Below are 27917 nucleotides of genomic sequence, written 5' to 3'. Positions count from 1 at the left end.
AGGAAATATGTAGAGAGACAAACCCAAATTTTATGACAATACATTATCCTGCCACCTGCCGGAGTCTGATGGGTAGACCCAACTTCTTCGTCTTTTCCAGATGGGCCCTGAGCAATTCCGGAAGGTTGGTGTAACCTGAACTTGGAGGGCGCAGAGTTGCGTTGCGAACTCGGGGCTCCAGGGACCGGCAGGTCACAGGAAGGCGTGAATCCCACGAGTGGGGGCTGTGGCGGAGCCCTCACTGAGGTCGGCGTCACGCCGAGTGGGGTGCCGCTCCACCCTTAGCAGCACTTCCTCGTTTTCCAAAGGAGTTACAAACCTGCGTCATATGAAACTTTGTAATATTTAACCCTGGCAAAATAATTCGCTTTTGTTTGTTTGTTCATCCTCACCGGGGGATATTTTTTCCATTAATTTTTAGAGAGAGTGGAAAGAGGCAGGGAGAGAGAGAGAAGCATCGATGTGAGAGAGACACATCGATTGGCTGCCTCCCGCACACACCCCAACTGGGGCAGGAATCGAACCTGCAACCCAGATATGTGCCCTTGACGGAAATCAAGCCTGTAAGCCTCTGGTGCCAGTACCAAGGCTCCAACCACTGGGCCATGCCAGCCAGGCCTAATTCACATTTTTAATAGAAAACACCATGTAACACCCCAAAAAAGCAACAACCACACATGCAGCTACCTGCATGGTTTATTCCGTCTCTGAGTTACCAGCTAAGAACACATTTGATGCCAGAGTGTTGGGGACCCAGCACAGCACAAGATGTCACAAGCCCTTAGGAAAAATGATCCTATTTCCCCCACCTGGAGGGAGGCTGTCTCACTGCTTATTAGGGGGGGGAGGGGGGTTGTTCTGGTGATGAGCAGGCGCTGAGCTGGGAGGGTATCAGGAAAGGTATTTCCATATGGATGAGGGCTTAACCCACATACGGTTTAGACGTTTCTCAGTTTATTCCTTTGGACTGGGCTTAAGAAGTCACATTGCCTCATACTGGCACATACCGGCACACCCCCAGAAATCAATGACATCACCTGAAATCTGCAACCAGCCTGCTCATGACCGTGGGGCACCAGGAGGTCTTAGCTCTTGGCAGAAGAGGGCTAGAAACAGATCGTTTGTAATAACAACGATAAATAATTTATTTTACTGCCTATAAGTTAATAAAGTAGAAAAATTATGAAACCAAAGCAAGGAGAAGAAAACCTGGGTACTGGTAGTAGAACATATTTTATTACATAGTCGTAGTTTGGCATAGTCTCCTTCACAGAGCCTATTATTGGCTTTCTTTTTTTTTTTTTTTATCCTCACCCGAGGACATTTTTCCATTTTTTGTTCAGATAGAGTGGGAGGGAGAGAGAGGAAGGGAGGGAGAGAGAGAAACATCGATGTGAAAGGGACACATCGAGTGGTTGCCATCCACACAACCCAACCAGAACCGGGGACAAATCACAACCAAGGTACGTGCCCTTAGCGGGAACCGAACCCGGGTCTCCCCGGCAGGTAGGACCATTTCTCTGTCCTGTCCCTTTGCCACGCGTTCCTGGTGGTGTGATACGCCCTCTGCTGGTCCCTATCAGCCCCTTCTGGGGCCAGGTGATGACAGTCTTTCTCACGCACAGCCTGACCTTAATACACAGCCCATATTTGCGACCCCAAGTAGCGCACACAATTAGATTGTTCACAGCAGAAATAGGGAGTATCATCAAAGACCTTGGCCAAGAGATGGTCCGTCTCAGAGCCAACCGTGAGACTCGCTGCCACTAACACTGGGAGATGAGCAGGGCTTGGTCCATTCCCGGACTTGTGCACATCAAAAGAGGACTGTGTAGTCCGGCTGGTGTGGCTCAGTGGTTGAGCAATGACCCATGCACCAAGAGGTCACCGGTTTGATTCCTGGTCAGGGCACATGCCCAGGTCGTGGGCCAATTCCCAGGAGGCGGCCAATTGATGTTTTCTCTCATCGAAGTTTCTATCTCTCCCTCTCACTTCCTCTCTCTCTAAAATCAATAAAGGAAAAAAAGAGGATTGTGGTGAATAAATCTTCAAAGCAGCAAATAGTTTTGCATAGCCAGTGGTTTCTCCAAACTGCTTCAAAGATTGTCCTTGAGAAGGGAGTGCATGGGAGTTAAAGGATGAGAGCCTTGGCTGGTTTGGCTCAGTGGTTAGAGCGTCGGCCCTTGGACCAGAGTCCCGGGTTCAATTCCGGCCAAGGGCACGTACCTTGGTTGCAGTTTGGTCCCCGGCTCCCGTTGGGGTCATGTAGGAGGCAACAATTGATGTGTCTCTCGCATCAATGTTTTGCTCCCTCTCTCCCTCCCGCTCTATCTGAAAAGAAACAGAAAAATATCCTTGGTGAGAATTAAAAAAAAAATGAGAGAGTGAAGATACGGGAGTGCGAGGTGGCAGCTTTTAAATCCCCATGTGCACTCCCTGCACCCGGCTCGGAGGCACAGCCCACGCCTGGTTGGCGCAGCGGAATCTCTGGGTGACGGCACCAGCCCTGGGAGCCCGATGCCCGCGTCTCTAACTGCACAGTTCCCTTAGGGTTCCAGGGGGGCGTCCAAGGTTTTTGCTCCCCGATGCAGTGGCCCAGTAACAAAGCCAATGACTGCCCAGGTCACAGTCCTGGCCGTGCCCCTCACTTCGTCAGGGTTTAGTTAAGTAACTTCCCAGGCCTTTCTTTTCATGCGTGAATCAGCACCTTCCTCAGAGGGTGTCAGGAGTGGATAAGCTCGTATAGGGAGAGTTCCGACATGGAGAACATTGTCCTCCTGAGTTCCCACTTTCTCTCTCGCTGGTTTCTGCCCCTCAGCCTTTGCTCACAGGAACTTGAGCTCATTGAAGATAATTCAGCTTTTACAGGACCTCTTTTTTTTTTTTTTAAGTGAAAATTAAGTTTGGTTTTGTGTTTTTTTTTGCAATTTTGATTAATTTATTTTTGTTACACATGTTTCTTCTCCCCACCCCCGACACCCTCCTCCCGATCCTGCCACACACTAGCACTGCTGTCCATGTCCACGGTTGCGCACACATGCATGTAAGTTCTGTGGTTTACCGCATCCCTCCCCCTCCCGCCCCTCCTCTGAGGTTTGTCCATCTGAACCGTACTCCTTTCTATGTCTCTGGGTCTACTTTGTTCATCAGCTTATTTTGTTCACTATATTCCACAGATAAGTGAGGTCATGTGGTATTTGTCTGTCTCTGATTGGCTTATTTCACTTAGCATAATCCTCTCCAGGTGCCTCCACGTCATCTCAAAGGATATGAGATCTTTCAGAAAAGACATCTCTTAATAAAGCTATATTTTCTTCCTTCTGTGTGTGGTGCTTTTTATTTTTTATTTTATTTAAAAAATTTTTTTTTCTTTATTGATTTTACAGAGAGAGGAAGTGAGAGGGAGAGAGAGATAGAAACATCGATGAGAGAGAATATCGACTGGCTGCCTCCTGCATGCTCCCCACTGGGGATTGGACCCACAATCTGGGCATGTGTCCTGACCAGGGATCGAACCGGCGACCTCTTGGTGCATGGGTTGATGCTCAACCACTGAGCCACACTGGCCAGTCTGTGTGGTGCTTTTTAAATTGTGGGAAGTTATACAAACCATAAAATTTACCACCTTAACCATGTTTAAGTGTACAGTTCAGTGGTACTCAGTACAGTCACATTGTTGTACAACCATCACCACCATCCATCTCCTGAACTTTCCTCTTGCAAACAGAAACTCATTAAACAACAACTCCCTATTCCCGCCTCCCCCAGCCCCTGGCCACCACTGCCCTACTTTTCCCCCTATGAATTTGACTGGTACCACATATAAGTAGAATAATCCAGTATTTGTCTTCTTGTGACTGACTTATTTCACTTAGCATAATGTCTTCAAGTTCCACCCACATCACAGGGTGTGTCAGAATCTCCCGTAGGTTTGTTTCTTTCCTGCACGATCTTACTGAAAATGGCAGGAAGAGCTCATCACCTTTTACTGAGGCCCTTCATTCCCCGCATGGTAAACGCCTAGTCGGAGAAACAATATAATTAGTTGCTTCAATACTGCATAACAAGAATGGCCAACTTGTAGCCAAGAAGAGACAGGACTCCACCTTGACTTGGCTCAGTCAAATTTTTTTAATTGATTTGAGAGAGAGAGAGAGAGAAGTGTCGCTCCACTTATTTATGCGTGCACTGGTTGATTCTTGTATGTGCCCTGACCGGGTTCCTGACCCTGGTTCCTGACCGGGGATTGAACCTGCAGCCTTGGTGTATGGGGATGACGCTCTTCAGTCAATTCTGCATTCCATCGTCACTAACCATCCCCCATTCTTGATGCCAGTTTCTATAGCAGGACTCTTCCCAAGGTACTGACAGAAAGCCCTACCCACACGGGCTCAGGCAAAAACAGAAATCTGCTGGATCATGTCACTGAAAATCCAGGGTGGAGAGGGGGGGCTCCAGGTACAACCTGAACTGGACTCAAACTATGTCATCAAGACAGGCACCAGCTCTCTCGTATTTTGTCTCTGTTCTCCAATTTGGCTTTATTCTCGGGCTCCAGAAACGGAAAGTGCCCAGGACTACACCTTCCCACAAGCAAGGCCAGCAGAGAAAAGAGCTTCCCTTCCCTTAATAGTTCAGATAAGTCCTGGCCCTGACTGGCATTGTCCCCGCCCCATTCATGTGTCTACCCCTGAACCAGGGACTGTGATAAAGGTCTGGGTCGTATGTCCATGCCTGGAGGTGGCTCAGGGTCCCCCCCGCCCCCAAATCATGGGAATGTGAGTGGAGAAGAGACAAAGAAAATATAGGCTACTGCCCTGGCTGGTTGCTCAGGGTCTTGGGTTCAATTCCTGGTCAAGAGCACATACCTGGGTTGCAGGTTTGATCCCTGGCCCTGGTCAGGGTCACACGGGAGGAAATGTTGCCATTTAAAAACAATAAGATAGCCCTGGCTGGAGTGGCTCAGTGGCTGGGCATTGTACCCTGCACCAAAAGTTTGCTGGTTCCATTCCTGGTCAGGACACATGCCGGGGTTGCGAGCTCCATCCCCAGTAGGGGGCATGCAGGAGGCAGCCAATCAATGTTCTTCTGCTCTCACATCAATGTCTCTCTCTCTCTAAAAAATCAATAAAAATAATATATTTTAAAATAAAAAGAATAAGGTAAATGCGTACCTGCTGATTTGGAACACCTCCAGGATACATGAATCAGGAAGAAAGCAAGGTGCCAAAGGGGTGCAGAGTGCGCCTGTAGTGTCTACCAAAGGTGTGCATGGAGGCGGAGCCTTTGGTGGCCCCTCTTTCCCTGTAGAAGTCCCTGCGTGTGGGACCACAAAGGTGAGTGCCTGGGCACCAGCTCTGAGTGCAAGGGCAACCATGGTTAGCTGTCCTGATGGAACAAAACCCGCAGTCAGGAAAAGCCTGTCCCGGCCAAAAGACTGGCTTTAGATGAGAATGACGGCTCAACACGAACCCTGCCAAAACCACCGTCTCCTGCATTAGCCCTCTCCCTGAAGGGTAACAGGACCTGCAAAAAAAACTCAGCTCACAGCCGCGGAGGAAAAAACCCAAATAGACAGAAATACACACGGGTTGTTCTTATTACAAAACGAATGCATAGGCTGTTTTCATGCAAACAATATATACATTGTAAAAGCAACTCTTCTTTAGAATTCGTTACACTGTATGTGCTTCCAAGAACTTTTAAAGTATAATCAAAGACTTATTTTTGTCAACAAAAGTGGAGTTAATACATGGAATTCAATAGGTGTCCAATGTTGTAAGAATAAGCACTGTTTCCTGTAGGACTAAAGCAATTTTCACTGTGAAGGGAATAGAAATGCAGCCTTTTGAAACATCCTTCTGTCCCCTTGGTTTGGCTTCGGAAGCGACAGGCGTGCGGTGGGGCGGGGGCTCTCTGGGTCCCCGCCCTCATTCCCTCGCGGTCCGCACCCCACAGGTGACCCCGACGGCCCCCCTGACGTCCTGGGCACACGCCGAGCACCTGAGCCGCATCCTCGCCGGCCGAGCGCACGACAGCAGCCTGAGGCCGTCGCGTGGCCGCGAATCCGCTCGCAAGGCGCGTTGGGGCCCCCGCAGGCTCGGAACCGTGGGTGCTGGAGCCGTGACGCGCAGGACTGGGAAGCAATTCCACGAGCTCCCCAACACGTCGCAGAGCTGCCGCCGTGGTGGTGGCGACATTGTACAAGCTGTGACCACACCGAGACACTGGTTTTTGGTCAAGACACTGAACTGCGGGTCGGATTGCGCGTGCGGCGGGCGCGCTGCCCCCCGCGCCCCGGCGCCACCTCGGCGGTGGCCATGAGCCCGGGGCCTGTGCTCCGAGGTCCCGAGCCTCCGGAGCGCGTCCTCGCCCCTCCCTTAGGGCTGGCGTCCGCGCCCTGGTAGTGCTTCACCCAAAACAGAATCGGGGCGGGGTAGTCCCGTGGCGAAGTGCCCCTCGCCCTGCGCACAGCCCGGGCCCAGGGAGGCTGCCCGGTGGCTGCCCGGTGGCTGCCCGCGGCCAGGGGAGAGCTGCCCCCCAGAACCGCGCTCCCAGGGCCTGGGGGAAAGCAGCGCCTCCTTTACCCAGCTCGCCAGCCCTGAGCCCCTCGAGGGACCCCCCCCCGGGGGGAGAAGGTCCGGGGTTCCCCTTCGGCCTCCGGCCGGCTGACTCGCTGCCGGCGGCCCGTTGCTCTACCTGTACACAGGTCGCCATCTAGCGACAAGGACAGACTGCAACGTTCTGACAAGAAGGCATCGGGCGCAGAAGACTCTGGTTGGGGTGGAGGGGCTCTATGGTGGGAAGTGGACCCCAGACCCTGTCCAGGGAGGGGGTGGTGGCGGCCCTCCACGCCCTTGGGGCCATGGCCACAGAGTTAGGGCGTTCTGGTCCAAACCTCAAGTTAGAACTCCTGTTGACAGTCCCCTCGTTCTCTCAAAGGGGGAGGCCTGCAGCCCCCCGAGGTTGGTTCTGGGAGCCCCCACTAGCCTAAGACCTGTCTGGAAGGAGTGCTGGCTTAGGAAACCCCACTATTTGCGGGGGTCGGAAAGGTGTCTGGGAGGCAAGGGTGTCAGAAAGAGCTCCACCACAGAGCCCAGAGCGGGCCTGCCTCCTGCCCTGTGGGGTGCACCTGTTACAGCCTCTGAAGACTCCCGGGTTCTGCACAGTCTCCCCAAGCCCTGCCCCCACTCCCACTAGCTCCAGACATAGACCCAAGGAGCAGGTACGTCCTGCAGCTCCGCGAACGTTCTGGAGGGGTGAGACTCCACTCTCCTTTCTAGACAGCCCTCACCTTTGCTAGGGGGTTTCTTGAAGCCCCCACATTAGCTTCATGGAGGGAAAGCATCCACCCCTTCTAAGGGGATAACGTCTCCCCACAAGCACTAGACTGCCAAAGGCTGGTGACCTCTTTCCTCCTGAGGTGTGACACTGAGGTGGGGGAGGCAATGGATGTGAACAACGCTCCGTAAGCCCTGGGCTAGGCGGGCCTGCATGCTCTGCTCCTCCTGAGAATGGGGGCACTCAGCACCTCTCAGCCGCAGCTCTGGGCCTTCGCTGCCATTCCTGGGCCACAGGACAAATCCGCCAGCCATACGGGTAAGAGTGTTAATAGAGGCAGAAGCAGATGCGTCTGAGGACAGAGAGAACATCAAAGCTGCCCTGTGTGTTTGCGGGAGTCGCTCACTGCCCAGGGATCTGGAACTCAACCCTTGCCTGATCACAAAGCCACGCCACCTGGCACGGGGCTGTGTCTGCTGGAGGAAGGGACACATTTTTCTTTTTAATGTTTTTTCTTTATTGATTTTAGAGAGAGAAGTGAGAGGGAGAGAGAGATAGAAACATCAATAAGTGAGAACATCAATTGGCTGCCTCCTGCATGCTCCCCACTGGGGATCAGACCCACAACCTGGGCAGGTGCCCTGACCGGGAATCGAACCTGTGATCTCTTGATGCATGGGGTCAATGCTCAACCACTGAGCCATGCCAGCCGGGCAGGGGCATGCCTTTCAAATTCACCTGCTCTCTATGAGCCGGGCCATGAGTCCCGCGGGCCATGCCTGTGTACGGAGGCTCCCTTTCCTGGCTGCTCAGAGGCACAGATGAGGGCCGGTTGCTGCCTGTGGGGAGTTAGCGGACTCTCCCGGAGAAAAGGCCCCTGCACACAGCCCAGCCCAGCCCAGCACTCCCCCACCCCCCGCCTCTGGGGGCCCTGACTCACCTCTGTGTTCCTTTGCTCAGTTGCTGAAGCACAGTGCCACCAACTCGGGGCTCAAACAGCAGAAGTGTATCGTCCCACAGTTCTGGAGTCTGAGGTTCAGGCCCAGGCAGAACTGACTGCTCCCCAAGCTTCTGGTAGTCGAGGGGCCATCTTTGGAGTTCTTTGTCTTGCAGACACATCACCCCAATCTGCCTTCATTCACATGGTGTTCTCCCTGTGTGTGTCTAAATTTCTCCTTTGTATACGGACCCAGTTATGTTGGATTAGGGCCCACCCTAATGACCTCACCTTAATGAATTACATCTGCAAATGTAATGATCCTATCGCCAAATAAGGTCGCGTTCTTGGGTGCTAAGGGTTCAGACGTCAACGTATAAATGGGGAGGGAGTTACAAAATTCAACCTACACCAAAAGATCCCCAAACACGATAGCACTAAAACCCTCATCTGCCCTGGCCGGTTTGCTCAGTGGTTAGAGCATTGGCCGGGGGTCCAAAGAGACCTGGGTTTGGTTCCCGCTAAGGGCATGTAACTCAATTGCAGTTTGTCCCCGGCCCTGGTTGGGTCGTGCGGGTGGCAGCCACTCAATGTGTCCCTTCCGTGTCGATGTTTCTCTCTCTCTTCCTCTCTCTCCCTCCCACTCTATCTGAACAAAAAAAACAAAAACAAAAAAATGTCCTTGGGTGAGGTTAAAAAAATAAATAAATAAAACCCTCATCTTCGACCCACTGCATGGTGACCAGAGGAGATGCGGGAGGGACGGGGAAGTTCAGCTCATACATGTTATTAGAAAGCATTTTTTTCTGTGTCAGGTTTGTCTCAGGACTGTGTCTGATCCCCAGATAACCAGTAAAATCTCTGCGAGACAAACAAGCCAGACCGTCCTGATGTATGCGCCCCCAGACCACAAAGGAGAGGGGGGTTTCAATAGCCCAAACAGACCCTGAGATACCTCAGGGGCCAGAGAAACACGGCCGACCCCTGTAGAAAGCCTGGCCGACCCCCTGAGCATGAGCCACAGACCTGGCAGGAGGTTGCCCTTCAGCTTTGAAATTATAAGCTTTCGCCATCATCATGGTGAAAGTCTCCTTAAAATTAACAATCGCTTCAACGCCTGTTTTAGTCGATATATTTTACTTGCAGGAATGTCATAGCTCTGGCTGAAAATCAATGTTTAATTCTGGAGCAACATGGCCAGAGGGTTCTCGTGCTATTTGAGCCATGGCGTTTAAATCTGTTGCATATAACCGTCTTCCAGAATCCCAGTTCGGGGACCAGACGAGACAGGTGGAAACCTGCCCTTGAATGGCCTGTAAGGCTTCGTGGACAAAAGCGCAGTGGAATCAATGAGCCAGCTGGTCAGAGCCTCCCCTGTAGACCAGGAATCTGTGACCCTCTAACCTGAAATCTGCGAAGGTGTGTCTTTCACTAGGGAGAGGGCTGCCTGCTTCCACCGGAGTCACAAAGGGATCTATACACACAACAGTTACGAATCACTACCCTGAAAACTCCCATCCACTCACGCGTTCTTATAGTCAAACAGTTAATTCAATATTCTTCCAAAGTGTAGAAGTTCATCATGAAATTTAGAATTGGTAGCAATGGGAACAAGACCTTGCAACTTGACAATGGTTAATCTCCCAATCTTGACCTTGACACTCCCATCAAGGTTATGTATGTGGATTTTTTTTTTCTTTTCTTTTCTTTTCTTTTTTTTCTTATCCTCACCCGAGGACATTTTTGCATTTATTTTCAGATAGAGCAGGAGGGGAGAGGGAGGAAGAGAGAGAGAGAGAAACATTGACTGGCTGCCACCCACATGACCCCACCTGGGGCCGGGGACAAACTGCAACCGAGGTACGTGCCCTTAGCGGGAGCGGAACCAGAAACTCTCTGGTCCACGGGCTGACGTTCTAACCACTGAGCCAAACTGGCCAAGGCTGTATGTGGATTTTTTATTGAGAATGTGCAGACTAGGTTCTCATGGTCACAAAAGAGCATATAATGTGGTCTCTGGTGGCCTGGGGTCTCTAAATAGAGGCCCCCGGGATTAGAAGTGTCTATTTCTTTATGGAGAAGGACGGACCTTGATGGAGTCCATGAACTTGGTGCAAGATTGTAAGAGATGTAAGACTCTTCCTCCGGAGTTTGCCTTTACAGAGGTTTTTGTTTTGGCAGCCAGAGCTGAGTGGCAGACAACTTCCACTTGACTTCCACTTGGCCAAAGGATACACAATGTGTATAATTAGGACAAAAATTGATCCAACTCACTCTCCCCCCCCCCCCCATTCTCCTATCTGTTTGGCCCTCCTCCACCGGGGTCCTGCAGGCGACACCTGACCAGGGTATGCACTCAGTAGTGTAGGCTGCAAACTGCTGAGCCCAAGGAGTGCCATTCACCGAGGCTCTGGGCGCTGAGCGTCCCTGAGCAGAGCACCGCACCATCCCTCGCCTGACAGCAGTAAAGTAACAAACTGGATGTGTAGGATTACTCTGATTTAAAGTTAAGCCTCTTTATGACATGATACTACACTCGGAGAATCCTAAAGATTGCACCAAAAAGTACTAAAATGAATAAATGAATTCAGTAAAGTACCAGGATACAAAATTAATATTCAGAAATTGGTTGCATTTTTATACATCAATAATGAACTACCAGAAAGAGAAATTTTTTTAAAAATCCCATTTACAATTGCATCAGAAAAATGAAATACCTAGGAATAAATTTAACCAAGGAGGAAAAAGACCTGTCCTCAGAAAATTATAAAACATTGAAAAAAGAAACTGAAGAAGATACAAACAAATGGAAGTATATACCAGGAAGAATTAACATCGTTAAAGTGTCAGCACTATTCAAAGCAATCTATAGATTCAATGCAATCCCTATGACAATGCAATGTCATTTTCTACAGAACTACAACAAATAATCCTAAAATGTATATGGAACCACAAAAGACCATGAATTGCCCCAGCAATCTTGAGAAAGAAGAACAAAGTTGGAAGTATCATGCTACCTGATATCAAGCTACGGTACAAGGCTATCATAATCAAAACAGCATGGTGCCGGCATAAAAACAGACACATAGATCAATGGAGTAGAATAGAGTCCAGAAATAAACCCACACCTATATGATCAATTACTATATGACCAATAAGGCAAGAATATACACTGGGGTAAAGACAGTCTGTTCAATAAATAGTGTTGGGAAAATTGGACAGATACATTAAAAAAAAAAAGAGAAGAAACGAAACTAGACCACCTTCTTACATCACATACAATAAACTCAAATGGATTAAAGGCTTACATGTAAGACCTGAAACCATAAAACTCCTAGAAGAAAACATAAGCAGTAAACTCTGTGACACTTCTCTTAGTAATAATTTTTCTGATACATCTCCTCAGGCAAGGGAAACAAGAAAAAAATAAATAAATGGGACTACAGCAAACTAAAAAGTTTTTGCACAGCAAAGGAAACTATCAACAATATGAAAAGACAGCCTACAGAATGGGAGAAGATATTTACTAATGAAAAGGGGTTAATGCCCAAAGTTTTTAAAGAATTCATGTAACTCAATACCAAAAAAAATCCAATTAAAAATTGAGATGATGCTCAGTGTCACTAGTCATTGAGAAATGCATTAAAACTGCAATGAGGTACAGTCTCATACCTGTTGATGCCTATCACCAATAAATCAACAAACAAGTGTTGCAGAGGATGTGAAGAAATGGGAACCCGTGTGCTCTGTTGGTGGGATTGCAAATTGATGCACCACTGTGAAAAACGGTACGAAGTTTCCTCAAAAAATTAAAAATAAAACTACCTAATGACTCAGCAATTTCACATCTGGGTATATATCCAAAGAAATCCAAAACACTCATTCAAAAAGATACATGCACCCATGTACATTGCCGCGTTATTTACAACAGCCAAGACATAAAAGCAATGGGAGTGGCCATCCCTAGACGACTGAATAAAGAAGATGTGGTACATATATACAATGGAATATTACTTGGCCATAATAAGATAAAATTTTACCATTTGCAATAACATAGATGGACCTAGAGGGTACTATGCTAAGTGAAATAAGTCACACAAAGACAAATCTTATATTATTTTATTTATATGTGGAATCAAAAGAACAAAATAAACAAAACAGAAACAGACTCATGGACACAGAGAACATACTGAGGGTTGCCAGAGAGAGGGTGGGGGGGCTGGTTGAAAAAGGTGAAATGAATAAGAAGTACAGATCGGTAGTTACAGAACAGTCACAGGGATATAAAGTGCAGCACAGAGAATATAGTCAATAATATTGTAACAATTAACTATGGGGCCAGCTGGGCACCAGACTTACTGGGGGGATCACTTTGTAAATTATATAATTGTCTGATTATTATGTTGTACACATGAAACTAATATAAAATAATATTGAATGTCAATCGTAATTGAAAAAGAAAAATAAATATAGAAACAAGCCAAAAAAAAAAAAAAAGGTAGTTAGCCATCTTGCTTTCCTGTAAACTCATTACCACAAAAAGAGAGGTATTTTCTGCTTCTTCCTCTCTAGAGGACAGTTGGACCTTTTGTCCTGAAAACCGAAGTGTTTCTAGCCCCAGGAGAGAGTTGAGTGTTTTATTTTTAAAAGCCTAGACTCATCAAATAATCATATACAGGAAGTCGGGGGTAGCCCACGTGTTACTGTGTCAGCCGGGCAATCTGTTCACTCTCGGTAGTTACACTCACAACCCTAGCACACTGCAGTCCGCAGGAACTATTCTAGGGGTGGGGCTCCCCGCCAGGGGGATCTGTGTTTTGACTTGCAGAGAGCAAGTAGCTGATGACTCAGGGAGATGTTTTTCTGCTCTGTTCCTTACTCCTTCCTGGGTGAATGTTTCTCCATCCCTGTCGCAGCCTTACCTACAGCCCTGACAAAAGCCACCGCTGAAGCCGCTTGTCCCCCCTGCGAGTGGGTCCTCCCCTAACTAAGCGAAGCAGAAACAGGACCCCGGTTCACTCCCCATCCCTGGCGAACGTCTCAGGAAGCAGCAGGGCTAAGGTTGGGGGAGGGTGGGTGTGGCTGAAGAAACTTGAAAGTGAAGCCCAGTTGGCTGGGTAACCGGGGTGGCACCTTCACCTTGGCCCCAGCCCATGGCCTGCATGGACCAGACCAGCCAGAATCTGGGACTGAGACCCCCAGGAACCAAGATGCAGGAAAGGCGGAGAAAAGGTGTTTGGGAGTCAGAGACACCGGAGGGCATCTTGACTTTCCCACCTTGGAGTCACCTGAGCCGCCCAGTCCCGCTGCCTCCCTGGCTCACTTTCATCACCTGCAACGTAGGCGTTTTCGTGCCTCCCTCCCAATTACTAGGAAAAGGGAACAGACGTGACAGCCAAATGCAGTGCGAGAAAAAGAATTGCGGAACTTTAAATATGACCTCTATATATCATCTAGCATGGAGTAATTGTTCGTTCCTGGGTGTGAGGAGGACACTGTACTTGGGTAGATACAAGTACTCATAGGATATACATGCTGAGTATTTAAGGGTGAAGTTTCTCCAGGTCTTCAGTCCACGACACTGTTTTATGGAGATAACCACAAAAGTATGTTTTTGTGGAGATAAAGACAAAGGAAATACGGTGAAATGCTAACTGCTGAATCTAGGTCGAAGGCATTCAAGTGTTCTCTATTTTCATTTTACTCAATGCTTACAATCTGTTCAATAAAAATTGAGGGAGAAAAATAAGAAGGAGAAGGTATGTCAAGCACCCCTATAGTGCCCTGTTCAGCAGTTTTTATTTCACGAATATCCTCTAAACCGCTGGGGGTGGTATCAGCCCAGAACCAGGGATGGGTATGCCAGAGACGGCTGTTAATGATTTCTAGAGGCCGGAGGAGAACATTGAACAAGACAAGTATGTGAACAGGTTGGCCAAAAACAAAGCTCAGTGCTCCGAAGACAGTCCACGGGTGAGGCGCGGGGAGCTGGCGGGAGAGTGCCACCCTGGCTTGGGTGCCCCTGAGCCTCTGAGCAGGTGGAATGTGAGCTGAGGATGAACCGGCTGTGCCAGGGAGCTGGCCATGCGGAAACCCCCCTCCTCCCCTCATCTGCATGTCCAGGTGCCCTAGAAGGACCCAAGATGCCAGACGGGTGACATCAGTGGGGAGCCAGGGGTGGGCATGTTTGTTTCCTCTTTGGAGAACCCAGCCATGCTTTCATTTATGCTCGTAAAACTCTCTGGTCTGTTTAGACCGGCCAGATACCATCAGCCTCCCTGAGCCAGTGAACTCGGGTTCCTACTGAACCGCTCCTTGGAACCCGCTGGGGCGCCGGAGCACAGACCCTGAGAACGGCAAAGAGCCTGCTCACAACACCATTTACAAGGGAAAAGACTTTACAACTAAACAAATGCAAGCCGAAATGGCATATTTTCACCCAGCGGGTTGGTAAAGACGAGGAGATGGATAATTTCAGGTGCTTGAGGCCGTGGGCACCACCCCCTCACCCACTGCCCGTTTGGCTTTAGCGTCGGTGAGCAATTGGGTCGCTGTGGCACTCCATCAGGGCAGCCTGCGGCGCAGCAGCTCCATTTTAATGATCTATGCTGAAAATATCATCAGAGATGTGCTTTTTTAAAAACAGTGTGCAGGATGGTCATCGAATTATAACTGTGGCTTTTTCGGCATTGCAGTAAGTATGTCACCCACGTGGAAATGACTTGAATGTGCGCCAGAAGGAGGCAGCTTAAATGAATTAGGTATAGGTTACATTTAATGATAAGCAAGGTTTTGGAAATAAAAAATATATACATATCATAACAAAGGAGTTTAGGGTATGCATAGAAAGAAAGCCAGAAGAGTGTATACCTAAATGTTAATAACGGAGATCTCTGGGCATGAAATCCTGGGGACTTTTACTTTCTACAGTACGCATTTCTGTAATATTTAAATTTTATATCACAAGCATGCATCGCTGTTGTAAATAGAAAAAAAAAAAGATTTTACAGCCAGAGAGAAGGATGGAAGAAAGGACAGCAGTACATACTTGTTTCTTTTGGCCAGCCAGGATCTGAGCCTGCTTGAAACATTTGGGTAATTCACCTGCCATAGGGTTTTCCACAAGGGAAGTTGTAAATGGCCTTTTGATGCCAGGGCCACTGTGACTCTGCCATGGAAAGCAATGGAGACTGCTCCAAAGCCTGGTGCTCACCCTGAGAGCCCCACGGAGCCCCAGGCAGTCCTGGGTTGGACTTGGGTTTCTTTTCCACTAGCAATCAGAGTGGTGAATGTCATGCTAACTTAAAGCACAAAAGCCCTGGTTGGGTAGTTCATTTGGTTCCAATATACCAAGGTTGCAGGTTCGATCCCTGGTCAGGGCATACACAAAAATAAACCAATAAATGCATAAATAAGTGGAACGACAAATTGATGTCTCTGTTTCTTTCTCTCTCTCTAAAAATCAATCAATAAAGAAAAAAAAGAGGTAGAGAAGGTGGGGTCCCAGAAATCTACAGACTTGAACAAGCAAGCTTTAGGAAACTTCAGAGGAACTCCAGGCACCTGAAGACAGTTTTTGGGTCACCTCTCTAGAGAGCTGTCCTATTGAGAGTTGTGACAACTCCCACCTCTGGGTATCTCGGATGAAGTGCCAAATTCTCATGAGGCAGAATCTGAACGGCCCAGCTGAGTCAGTGATGGTGAAGGGTGGGTGTGCAGAGACCACCGAGTCTGGAGAGTGGTCCCCAGGGCAGGCAGCCATCTGGACAGGAGACTTGTGTTGATTTGCTAGGGCTCCCATAACAAAGTACCACAAACTGAATGACTTAAAAGATGGAAATCTATTTTCTGACAGTGCTGGAGGCCGGAAGTCCAAAACCAAGGTGTTGGCAGGATTGTTCTTTCTGAGGGCTGTGAGGAAGAATCAGTTCCATGCCCCTCCGCTCCACTCCAGCAGAGGCTCCTGGGGTAGAGTTAGCAAATAAAAATACAGGCCCTGGCCCGTCTTCTCGGTGGTTAGAGCACCAGCCCTCAGACCAGAGAGACCGGGTTCGGTTCCTGCTAGGGGCGCATATGCCTGGTTGCAGTTTGTCCCCGGCTCTGGTTGGGGTCGTGTGGGTGGCAACCAGTCAATGTGTCTCTCTCACATCCATGTTTCTCTCTCTCTCCCTCCCTCTCTCCCTCCCGCTCCATCTGAAGATAGGTGCAAAAATGTCCTCGGGTGAAGATAAAAAATATCTGTATCTATATCATCTATATCTATATCTATATCTATATCTATATCTATATCTATATCTATATCTATATCTATATCTATATAGCGGGTTAAATTCTAGATGACAAGTTTAAAATATAAGTATATTCCACACAACACTTAGGATATACTTACACCAAAAAACACACCTCTCTTGTTTACTTGAAATTCAGATTTAAGGGATTGGTCTGTATTTTATCTGCCAATCCTAGCGCAGGAATTTGTTTTGTTGTTGTTTTGTTTTTGCTTGTTTTATTTTAAATCTTCATCTGAGGATTTTTTTCCCATTGATTTTTACATAGAGTGAAAGGGAAGGAGAGAGAGAAACATCCACAGTGTGTCTCTCACATCAACTGGTTGCCACCCTCGCACCCCCAACCGGAGCCAGGGATTTTATCTGCAACCCAGGTATGCAACCTTGACCAGGAATCGGACCTGCGACCCTTCGGGCCGCGGGTACACGCTTTAACCGCTGAGCCACAGGGCATGTATATTTCTTTTAATGGCATCCGGTTCACTGACCAAGGTTGGGAAACCTATATTCCAGTACACCAAGCTGGCTGGGGACCAGGCTCCTGTCACCACGAAAAGAGACATTTTCAAGTTTTTTCACCTCTCGGTCTTTAACGAGCTAGGCTAGTAGGAGTCAGGCCTCCAGAGTAGCTGGGTTTGGGGAGTCCTCGCAGGGGTGGCGCCCCTTTTCCCACTCCATTGCCGGAACAACCTGCTCTGCTACTCTCCCGCCGGCCGCCCCGTTTCTTTCGGACCCACTGGTTTTTCTGAGGTCCAAGGATCTCTACAAGACTTGGCCCACCGCTCTCCGCCAAGCTGTAACCCTCCCAACTAGCCCAGGGGCAGAGGGCTTGGGAGGGAGGGAAAGTGAGTGGGACCAGGGACAAAGAAGAGGGAAGAGTCAGGCCCGGCGCTGGGTTCTCCCTTGTGCTGTTTTTCTGGGTAACCACTCATCCAGGACCTTCCGCTCTTCTTGTCCCCCGGTGCCCTGCGAAGGCTGGGCTGGGGGCCTGAAGGGGCGTGGCCAACCCTAGCTACAGCCAATCCCAGCGAGGAACTTGTTTGGAGGGTGGGGCACCACGTAGAGGGGCGTGGCCCGACGACATCAGCAGCCTCGCTGGACCAATTCCGGCCCCAGAGGCGAAGCTGACTCCCTACCTGGGCCCAGGTGAGCTCCCCTCTGCATCTCTCGGTTGCTCCTCGCCCGGGATGGAGAGGGCCCGGGCGGAATCCAGGGAAGACCTAGCCGGGCCCGAGTTGCCAACGCAGGACTTGGAAAACCAGGTCCCGGGAGTGGAGCAGCCGCAGGCCCCTGCGGAGGAGCAACGACCTGACAGTCCCGAGAGCGGCCCGGCGGCAGCCGTGCCGGAGGCGACCGGCGCGGGCCCGGACCTCTCCGGCGAAAAGAAGCTGCCGTCGCCTGCCTCGGTGCGCCTGCGAGTGCTGCCACCCAGCCTGGGCTATGGCGCCTTCCGCCGCCAGGCGTCCTCCGGCCCCGAGCCGCCGTCGCCGGGCCCCGCGGCGGCCGAGCAGTCCCGGGACGGCGAGGCGGAGGGGGCCGAGCTGGTGCCCGGGGCCGAGCCGAGGGAGCCGCCGCCCGGCACCTGGGCGCCCGTGGGACTGCAGGTGGACGTGCGCGTGAAGCCCGTGAGCGCGGCCGGCAGCAGCGGCGCGCCCTCGCCCGCGCCCTCCAGGCGCTTCATCACCGTGCCGGTGCCCGAGTCCCCGGCCTCCTCCCGCCACGCCTCCCCGGTGTTCCCGCTCCTGCCGCGGACCGCGTCCTTGGGCAGCACGTGGGGCCGGGGCTCGCCGCTGGCTGCAGCCCGGGCGGAGCACGGCCTCGATGCCGAGGAGGGCGTGGAGCCCCCGGGGTCCCCCCGCTGCCGCTGCCGCTGCCAGGAGCAGGCGCGGGAGAAGGAGGACGCCGTGCTGCTGCGCCGCGCCCAGGCGGACGGCTACGAGAAGCTGCACCCGGCCACGAAGCTCCTAGGTAAGCGCGCGCCGCCCGGGCGGGGCCGGGCAGCCTGAGGTCCCCCAACACCCGCGCAGCCCTGGGCCTCTGTTCTGGAGGGACTAGGGGACCCAGACGACCACCCCAATGTCCGATCCCACCTGCGCTCTCTCTGGCTTGGAGCTAATAGCATTCTGCTCCACGAAACTGATTCATATGGTTTGCGATGGAAGAGTAAAACCACTCCTCCCCGCTGCGCTCTCCCGACAACTTTCGCGTTCCTCTTAGTGTGCGCAGCAGCTCTGAGATTCCTTCGCGGTGGAAGGAATTCCCGAGTGAGGGGAAGCCTTTCAGGATCACGTGACGGTGGTGGCAGCCCGGCGGGAACGCGGGTCCCGGGACTCCTGGCTCCAAGCCCGCCGGGACCGCCACGCTGTGCTGAGCCAACCTCTCGCAGGCTCAGGCTCTGTCCTGCTCCATATATGGAGGAACATTTGGCCCCGCACGCTCATCCATCAGCGGCTTCTGAGGACTACAGGCCAGACTGCTAGGGTGTGTGTGGATTTTTCTTGGGGGTGGGGCGCGATTGGGAGGGAAGAAGAAAGAGCCTGAAAAAATACAAACAATTAAGCTATCCTGCACAGGGAACCAGGAGGGTGTGGTTGGTGACCTTGGAGTCATGGGAAAGGTTTCTGGAGCTAAGCCTTGAAAGATAAGTAGGAGTTGAGGGGAAGGGGAAGCTTCTTTTCTTTTTTCTTTTTTTTTTTTACAAGGAGAATCTATTTGTTACTTGTATGATTAAGAATTGCTTTCTAGCCCCGCCAGTGTGGCTCAGTGGTTGAGCATTGACCCATGCACCAGGAGGTAGCAGGTTGGATTCCAGGTCAGGGCACATGCCCAGGCTGTGGGCCCCATCCCCAGTGGGAGGCAGCCAGTCGATGTTCTCTCTCATCGAAGTTTCTATCTCTCTCTCCCTCTCCCTTCCTCTTTCTCTAAAATCAATAAGGAAAAATATATTTCAAAAAAGGAAAAAAAAAAAAAAAAAAAGCTGTATCTTCTAGCTATCAGCCCCAGCCACTAGTCTACTTTCTGTCTTGATGGGTTTGCCTATTTTGGATATTTCATTAAAATGGACTCATAATACATGTCCTTTTGTGTCTGGCCTCTTTCACTTAGCATAGTGTTTTCAAGGTCATCCACGCTGCAGCAGGTGTCAGTATTTAATTCCTCCTGTCTTCAGAGTTCCTCATCCCTCTGCAACCCTATCCCAGCCATCTGGTCCCCAGGTCCTGAGCTGCTGACATCTCACACTTCTATAGCCTGCAAAATGCTCTCTGGACCCAAGATGCTTCCTTGGCGGCCTCCAGACCTGGCGAGATTAAAGAAGCAGGTGTGATTTCAGTGTTAAAACCAGGAAACATTCAGAACACTTGAGTCAGAACTTGAACCCAGGTCTGTTGAACTCCAAATCTAGTCTTCGTTCCTCTCTTGTTTGCAGTTTGATCTTCTGCTGCCTTTGCCCAATCTGTTAGCTGCTTGAGTGCAGGGGCCTTACCCAATCTTGGCATGTTTGTACCCTGTGTCTGATCGATTTATTTATTTATTTATTTTTAATTGTTTTAGAGCAATAGGTAGGGGGAAAGAGAGAGGCATCAATTTGTTGTTGTTCCATTTATTTATGCATTCACTGGTTGACTCCTGTACACTGACGGGGCCTGGAGCCCTCACCCTTGACCTTGGCATATCGGGACAATGCTCTAACCAGCTGAGCTACCCTGGCCGGGGCTTGTTCTCTTTCTTGAATAGAATCTTCGGGCTTGCAGTTATTTAAGAAGTAAAACATCTAGCATCTCTCTCTCAAATAGGAAGTTCTAACCTAAATCGAGTGGTTTATCCTGATGTCTGGACCCAGGAGGTGGGTGCTGGCATGGTGTGATGCTGTATGTTAGTGGTTCTAACCTGTCTGTCCTGGTTGTCCCCTTCCCTCCCCAGGGCTGCCCATGTACATGAAGTCCCTGCGCTGGGCCCTGGTGGTCATGGCCGTGCTCCTGGCGGTGTCCACGGTCGCCAATGTGGTCCTGGCCTCCAGAACAGGTATGGTGCCTCCTCCCAGCAGGTTCTGACAAGCAGTTGGTGTCAGCCCCCGCCTGGGGGGCTTTGTGCCTGCACAAACTGTGCAGCTTTCCGGGGTGCCACCCCCCCCCCCCCGGCTTGCTGCTCAAAGGCCTGCCAGTTCCATGCTCTAGGTTTGCCCCTCAGTCGAGGCGCGGCCAAGTTTGACTTTTTAATGAACATGCCTTCAGCTCATTACAGTTGACCCTGCCACTCACCCACGGTCTGTGCTTGCAGGGGCGGGGTGCCAGCCATGCCCCGAGGGCTGGCTGTGGTCCGGGGAAAACTGTTACTTCCTCTCAGCCGAAGCTCAAGCCTGGGAGGCCAGCCAGGCTTTCTGTTCAGCCCACCATGCCACCCTCCCCCTGCTGAGCCACACCCAGGTGAGAAGGGAAGGAGGGTGGGCACGGACGGGTGTGCAGATCATTACAGGTCACAGGTTGCTGGCTCAAAGGAATCACAAGGATGTGGTCTAACTCCACATTACAGAAAAGGTCACCAAGGCTTGAAGAGATAAAACAACATGCAGGGGGACTAGAGCTCAGGTCGCCAAGGTCTTCGATTTGCTCGTCATTCTAAGAAGTGGAGGTGAAGCTGCATGGCTGGAGCAGGGCTTCTCCCGTCCAGCCTGGTGGCCACGCAGTTAACAGGGATCTCAGGAGCAGGTCTGTGCTGGCAGGTCTGTGGGGGAGACACACGTTTACTCTTGGAGGGTCATATGGAAAATAAACTGCATTTAGTGGGTACGCTAGTCAGGTCTTGCTATAACAATGCAGGGTGACCACTCACTGCTCAAGTCAGTGACGTAAGACCGCAAGCATTTCTTTCTTGATCTGTGGGAGGACTGTCGATAGGCTGATCTTGGCTGGGTTTGGCAGACAGCTCAGCTTCAGGATGCAGACTGGCTTAAGCCTATGGGCTGGGTTTACTCTGTGAGTCTCTGGTCCTCCTACTTGAGAGAAAGTCTTCATAAGAAAAATGGCAGATGGGCAAGAATCAAGCACCATTTAAGGCTTCTGCTAACATTCCAGTGGCCAAAGCAAATAACACGGCCACGCCCGACATCAAGGGGACAGGATAGTATCCTCCATCCCCAGGGGAGGGGGAGAAAAGAGTGACAATTTGCTGAATAAAAATCCAACCAATGGGTTTGAGAGTGGCCACAAAAGAGGACCTTGACTTGATTTTATCTAATTTAGGGCAGGTGCCAAGAATTTATGTTAGCGGTTCTGATACGCATAAAAATGCAGCATTCCTTTAGATAGTGCTTTAATAAATCTTTATTGAGCACTTTCTCTATGTGGGGATGCTGAGCCTGAATAGCACAGCCTCCACCTTTAACAACTGAGAGAGCGGTGAGTGAGGCAGACATTATTCAAGAAATTTTACTTAAGATTTTTGCATACATGAAATTTTGTTTTCTTGAATAGCTCCTGTCCAGTCCTGAAATAAAGGAATTCTTTTTTTTCCTCTCTCCAATTTTTATTAATTTATTTTTGTTACAGATGTTTCTCCTCCCCTCCCCAGACCCCCTCCTCCCCATCACACCCCCCCCCCCCAGCAATGTGAAATGAAGGAATTCTGCCCCATACAACAGAGAGGGCAATTTCTGTCTTTTTCTTTTCTCTGGAAGAGCTCCTAGAAGTAGACATAAAAATCTGCTAGAGAAAATGTTTTACAGTGAACATGGATTATTATATTAGTAGGAATAACATTTATTTTTCAAAAACACATTGGGAACTAAAGAAGGTACAATGGAGACTAAAAAAAAAAAATCAAATCTGTGGTCCCAATATGGTAAATATATGTGTGAAGAAAAAACAATAATATTTTAATGGTGGTTACCGTGTGGAGGCAAGATTTTTCTTTCAAGTTTTTAAAAATTCTCCTAACATTCTACAAATACTACGAGCTAGGATTTGGGGAAACAGCAGAAGAAAGGTAGCCCGTGGAGGCAAGAGATGGGTGTGTAGCAGTGTCGCCCGGGGCCTGGGCTGGGCCCTGGGTTTTTCTCTTTGCGAGAAGAGATTACACTGGGCAGAGAAACCAGGCCCTGGCATCGCGAACCTGCCCCATCACATCTGCAAATTGAAGACGGGGGAACCCAGCTGGGTGCCCACAGAGTGCTTGAGGCTGGGGAGGGGACTAGCGGGGCTGGGACCTAGCAGCCCAGCCTAATCTTACCATTTCCTGAGACCGACCCACTGAGCACAGGGCATCAGAAAGCCAGTGATAAAGGGTCCCTGCCTCCCAACCCCTCATCAGACAGTTTCAATCCAGAATGACCTTGGACCTTGGACCTCGGCAGAGCAAATGGCCCCCTCCTGGCTGGTGGGTCCTCAAAAGGAGAGCCCGGTTTAACTATCCGAATTGCAAATGAAGCTCGAGATCAAGATAAAAAAAAAAAACAACTAAGCGCACAGGATCAACCAACTGAAACACAAGTTAATATTCAGCAAACATATCGCAGAGCCTGGATAAGCTCTTTCCACAAAAGGAGCTTCTGCCCCTGACTGGTGTGGTTCAGTGGTTAGAGCGCTGGGCCGAGGACCACAGGGTCTCGGGTTTGATTCGCAGTCAAGGGCATGTACCTGGGCTGCAGGTTCAATCCCTGGCCCCAGTCAGTGTGTCTCTCTTTCTCTCTCTCTCCCCCTCCCCCTCCCTTCTACCCTCTCTAAAAATCAATGGAGCCCTGGCCGGTTTGGCTCAGCAGTTGGAGCATCGGCCTGCAGACCAGAGAGTCCCAGGTTCGGTTCCCGCTAAGGGCACGTACCAAAAAAAATAAATAGATAAATGAAAAAAATATCCTCTGGTGAGCATTAACAACAACAAAAAGCTTCTTAAGAGCTCCTTGCAAAAAGACCCAAGCGAAGATTTGGGTCCCAGACAGTTAAAGCCGGCATATGACGGCTGTGGAGCTCTGGAATCCTCCCCAGGCCTGGACCAGGGAGCTCCAGGAGGCGCCAGGCCAGGGGTGGGGACAGGACAGGTGCGCGGACCCCAGGGACATCCACGGTGCAGGGAGCGCGGCGGCAGGAGAAACTGCTCGTCCTCGGGAACTGGCCTGGCTCTCAGGGAGGAGAGGAGGGAAGGTGGAGGACCACCGGTGCCATCTCAGAGTCACTCGCCATCGGTGCAGTAGCCACTTTTTGCAGGGCGGAGGGAAGAAGCTCCCTCACATGTATCCATCGACTGTACATTTTACCCCAACTTAGAAAAACATATGAAGGCATAGAAAATAATCTGCCTGGCTTTTAGAATGTAAAATAGAAGATTCAAGTAAAATGCTGCTCAGGATTAGAATTTCCCTCCCCACGCTGGTGGGAAAGTCAGAGACGCACCCTCACCCTCAAGAGGAGGTGAGGCCCCGAGATCACTGTGTGGTCATTACAGAGCTGTCCTTTCCATTGGAAGTTTCTGGAATTTATTTATAACTTTTATTTTTTCCATCCTCACCCACGTACATTTTTTGCATTTCTCTTCAGATAGAGCAGGAGGGAGAGAAGGGGGAAGAGAGAGAGAGAGAGACACCGATGTGAGAGAGAGACATCGATTAGCTGCCACCCACACGACCCCAACCAGGGCCGGGGACAAACTGCAACCGAGGTACATGCCCTTAGCGGGAACCGAACTGGAACTCTGGTCCGCAGGCCGACGCTCTAACCGCTGAGCTGAACCGGCCAGGGCTATGATAACTCTTGACAATGTTTTTCTCACACCATCATTTTTGCTAACAGTGAGAACCGGTTAATGGGGTCTACAGGTTAATGAAGAGCCGAACGAAGTGGGTATTGCTGGGTGGGGACAGGCCATGACTCCTGTCACCAGGAGGCTCAGAGGGCTAGGACAGAAAGGACAGGGTCCTCTTGGCATTGCCATAAGCATCAGATGAGGTCGTGTGGGGGCAGGGCACAAAGCTTTGCACACCACCCAGCAGAGACGGGCTTTCTCAGCCCACGGGCTACTTAATGAGTGTGTACTCTATGCCCCGGGCTTTATACACACTATCTCAAACCTCATTACAAATGTCCCCATTTTCCAGAGGACCATGCTGAAGCTCTGAAGGTTGGGTAATCGGACTTAGGTCATAGACCTTATAAGTTACAGAACCAGAATTTGAATATGGGGCAGCCTGGCCCCAAAGCTCTATTCTCTGCAGGGACAGCCCCCCTCTGAGCCCTGGTGCACCTCCCCCAGCCAGCAGCTGATGGCTCCCAGGAGGACGGTGCACGGCCAGATCCATGCGCCCATGCAGCGGTCTGACTCACACGTCAGGGCCAGCCCAGGTTCCTTCTCGCCTCCAGCGCGTCCCACCCAGCCCTGCCCGCCGGCACCGGCCAGTGGCATGGAGCCAGAGAGAACATGGCCACCACTCTCCGCTTTCATATGCAGTCTGATCTTTGGGCTCTCAGAAGGGTAAGGTTAGCAAGGTTACTTGGAGGTTGCTTCTGGCTTCTTTCAGCTGTTGACTGTCTGGTGCTTCCCTGGGGAGAAGATGGATGTGTGCTCACACCGCTGGGGCGCATGGCTGGCACGGTGGCCCCAATGTTACCCGGGGCCCTTGGTGGTTACTGGCAGGATCACAGGGAGGCAGTTTCGCTGAGCTGGCCCACCGTGTGCTGGGCTCTCGTGGTCCATGTGAATAAGTCTGGCTTACCAAGTTCACAGTGTCCCCACAGGAAAGGACCTTTGGGAGTGGCACCAAGGGATGGTCATCACTCCAGTGCTTACTTGCTAATTCCCAGGGTTAAATACAGAGGTTTTGTCTTTTATCATTTTCCTTAAATTCATGTATACCATCCCGCTGCACTGACGTGAATACAGGCCTCTTGGCATTGTGAACGAGGTGCACTTGCTGTGATCTGCCTTTTTTACTTGGCGTGATTTTGTATGTGCATCTTCTTGCATAACTACATTTTCTATGTACTTGTCATCTTTAACAGCCCTGCACTTTCCCATCCTGTTCATATCCCATCATTGGTCTAGGTACTTCCTGACTGCTGGGCGTGTGAGTGACTTCCGCTTTTTCTTTATGAATGGTACTGTGTTACCTTTGAGTAAATTCCCCACCCCACCCCCATGCTCTTGGATTTACTCCCCAGAGTGGAATCACCCATCCAAGGGACAGGACCAGTGTCATTACGTTGCAGTAAGACTAGCGGGTGTGGACTGGCTGCATCGCACCGGGAGTTACAATGTTGAAACACCTTTTAAACACACTTGAGCTGCCCTGGCCGGTTTGGCTCAGCGGTTGGAGCATCAGCATGCAGATCAGATAGTCCCAGATTCAGTTCCCGCTAGGGGCACGTACCAAAAAAGAAAAAAAAAAAATACATTTGAACTGCAATTTATTTTGTTTTATTTTTCTTTGAACTGGCTGTATTTATTTATTTGCAATTTTTATTAATTTATTTTTGTTACAGATGCCCCCCCCCACCCGCTGTGAACTGCAACTTAAAAACAAGTTGAAATTTTTAAAATACTTTTTGCTTTACTTCATTGTTTAAAAGATGACATCAAGGATACATAGTTAAAAGAAATAATCATCCTAAAAGCTAACACACTTGTTTTCATTCCGGCTGTTCTTCATGCTTGTGTACATGTACGTACATATTTTTTCATTATTATAATCAAGCCACAACCGTGATTCAGCTTTTCCACTTACTGTGACCCTGCACATACTACCTTCACGGGCTATAGCTTTCCCCCACAGTGCTCCACGGCTTCCTACTTTTTTTCTAATGGCCTTAATAATATTGCACTGAACTGATACAATGTAACTGAGGCTCTTGCTGGCAATTGTGTTGTTGACCATCTGCTCCCAGGCGGCCCCTGCAGCCTAATCCACACTCCCCGCCTCCGCACTGGCTGCTCTCTGTGCAGCCTCCCAGCCTTGCGCATGCCGCCCCCCCTCCTTGAACCCTCTTTGTTCCTCTGTCCACTCCATACCGATACCCACCGCGCTTGCTCCATGGGGATTGGCATTCACATCGCCTTGCCTTGAGGGCTGAGAACGGATCGCCCCGTTTCTGGTCCCCACCCTGAGCGCAGTGCCTGGCAGCCAGCAAGCATCTGATGGCGTTTGGGCGAGCTGGGTTGAGTGGAGTTGCTTCTCTGGCCTAGCGAGCTGGGAACTTGAAGAAGCCCAGGTGAGGCGAGCCAGGGTCCAGAGAAGAGTGACCAGCTGCTTCTCCCCTCAGGACTTCCTGGGTAGATACCCCATCACCAAGCACTCCTGGGTGGGGGCCCGGCAAGACCCCCAGGGCTGGCGCTGGATCGACGGGGCCCCCCTGCCATCCCAGCTGTGAGTGACTGTGGGCCTGGGTGGGTGGGGTCCCCTTCTGTCCCCAGTATGACCAGAGTGACATCTCAGCAGGGACCAGAGCAGGGCTAGAGGCCTTCCCCCCGTAGATGCCCCCCCCCCACCGCTGTCCTGGACCCACCATCTCCCCAAACTCAGTCCCCTGCTCCACCCCAGCCTGGGCACCTCGCGGCTGACCCCACCCCCATGCGCGGCCTGGTTTTGTTTAGTCCCTGTCACCCCGTCCCTTGTTTGGGAGCCCTAGCACATTCACCCAAGCAGGACTGTCACCCCATTCTACAGACAGGGGATGTGCCACTCAGAGAGGTTTGGTGGTTCACCCACTGCTACACAGCTGACGAGCCAGGGGCATCCATACGACTCCTGCCCCAGGGCTCTTGCCAGACCCTGGGCCTGGCCAGTGGGTAGCCGAAGCCAGTCACCCTGAGCACCTCTCCTTCTGTCGTCCTTCCCCAGACTCCTAGAGGAAGACAAGGACCAGCCAGGTTTCAAGTGCGGGGGCCTGGAAGGAGGCAAGCTCGTGGCTTTGGACTGCACCTCTTCACGACCCTGGGTCTGTGCCAAGGGGACCAAGTGACAGGTTCTGCCCATTCTGAGCCTGTTGGGGACATGCAGCCGTCCCCGCTCCCCAGAAGAGGCCAAGGGGGAGCTGGGGCAGCCTCTTTCTGGGTGCTCCCTGCTGCAGGCGCCCTGCCTGAGTGGACCTGGAGCTGGACCTGTCGTGGGAAGATCACTCTGGGGGACAGGCCTTTTGTGGCCCATTTTCATCTCCGGCTGCTGAAGAGGACTTATTGAGACCTTGAGGTTTTGTTTCTGTTTCAGCATTTCTGAGCCTCGGTCTCTCCCTTCTTGAAATGGCCCTCTGCCATTCTATCCCCTTCCTGCAGTCACAACGCACCCCTGCCCTAGAGGAGCGGAAAGGGTTAGTGGTCACGGGTGAGCCCTACCTGGGTTCTCATCCAGCCACGAAGTGACTGTCCCCCTGTTTTGGGGCCAGAGGGTTTGTCAGCAGTGACATCATTGCCACAAGTGCCGTTTCCAGGCAGCT

The 27917-nt window shown here is 50.8% G+C and overlaps 1 protein-coding gene across 1 annotated transcript; it reads left to right on the top strand.

The window, feature by feature from the left end:
- Positions 1–17688: 17688 nt before the first annotated feature.
- Positions 17689–27446, top strand: KLRG2 (killer cell lectin like receptor G2). Its single transcript, XM_036247575.1, has 5 exons — positions 17689–18474; positions 20428–20529; positions 20785–20930; positions 26748–26851; positions 27326–27446. Exons 1-5 carry the CDS (start codon positions 17694–17696, stop codon positions 27444–27446), a joined length of 1254 nt encoding a protein of 417 aa, XP_036103468.1. The 5' UTR covers positions 17689–17693.
- The last annotated feature ends 471 nt before the right edge of the window (positions 27447–27917 follow it).

This window comes from Molossus molossus, unplaced genomic scaffold (assembly GCF_014108415.1).
Source record: "Molossus molossus isolate mMolMol1 unplaced genomic scaffold, mMolMol1.p scaffold_m16_p_7, whole genome shotgun sequence".
Classification (NCBI taxonomy): Eukaryota; Metazoa; Chordata; class Mammalia; order Chiroptera; family Molossidae; genus Molossus; species Molossus molossus.
The sequence above is the reverse complement of the archived record's forward strand: the minus strand, read 5'-3'. Positions and strand labels throughout refer to the sequence as shown.

Coding starts and splice junctions, on each gene's coding strand:
- KLRG2 (XM_036247575.1), top strand. CDS start 17,694: ATGGAGAGGGCCCGGGCGGAATCCAGGGAAGACCTAGCCGGGCCCGAG. Junction 20,931..26,747: donor CCCTGCTGAGCCACACCCAG/GTGAGAAGGGAA, acceptor TTCTCCCCTCAG/GACTTCCTGGGTAGATACCC. Junction 26,852..27,325: donor GCCCCCCTGCCATCCCAGCT/GTGAGTGACTGT, acceptor GTCCTTCCCCAG/ACTCCTAGAGGAAGACAAGG.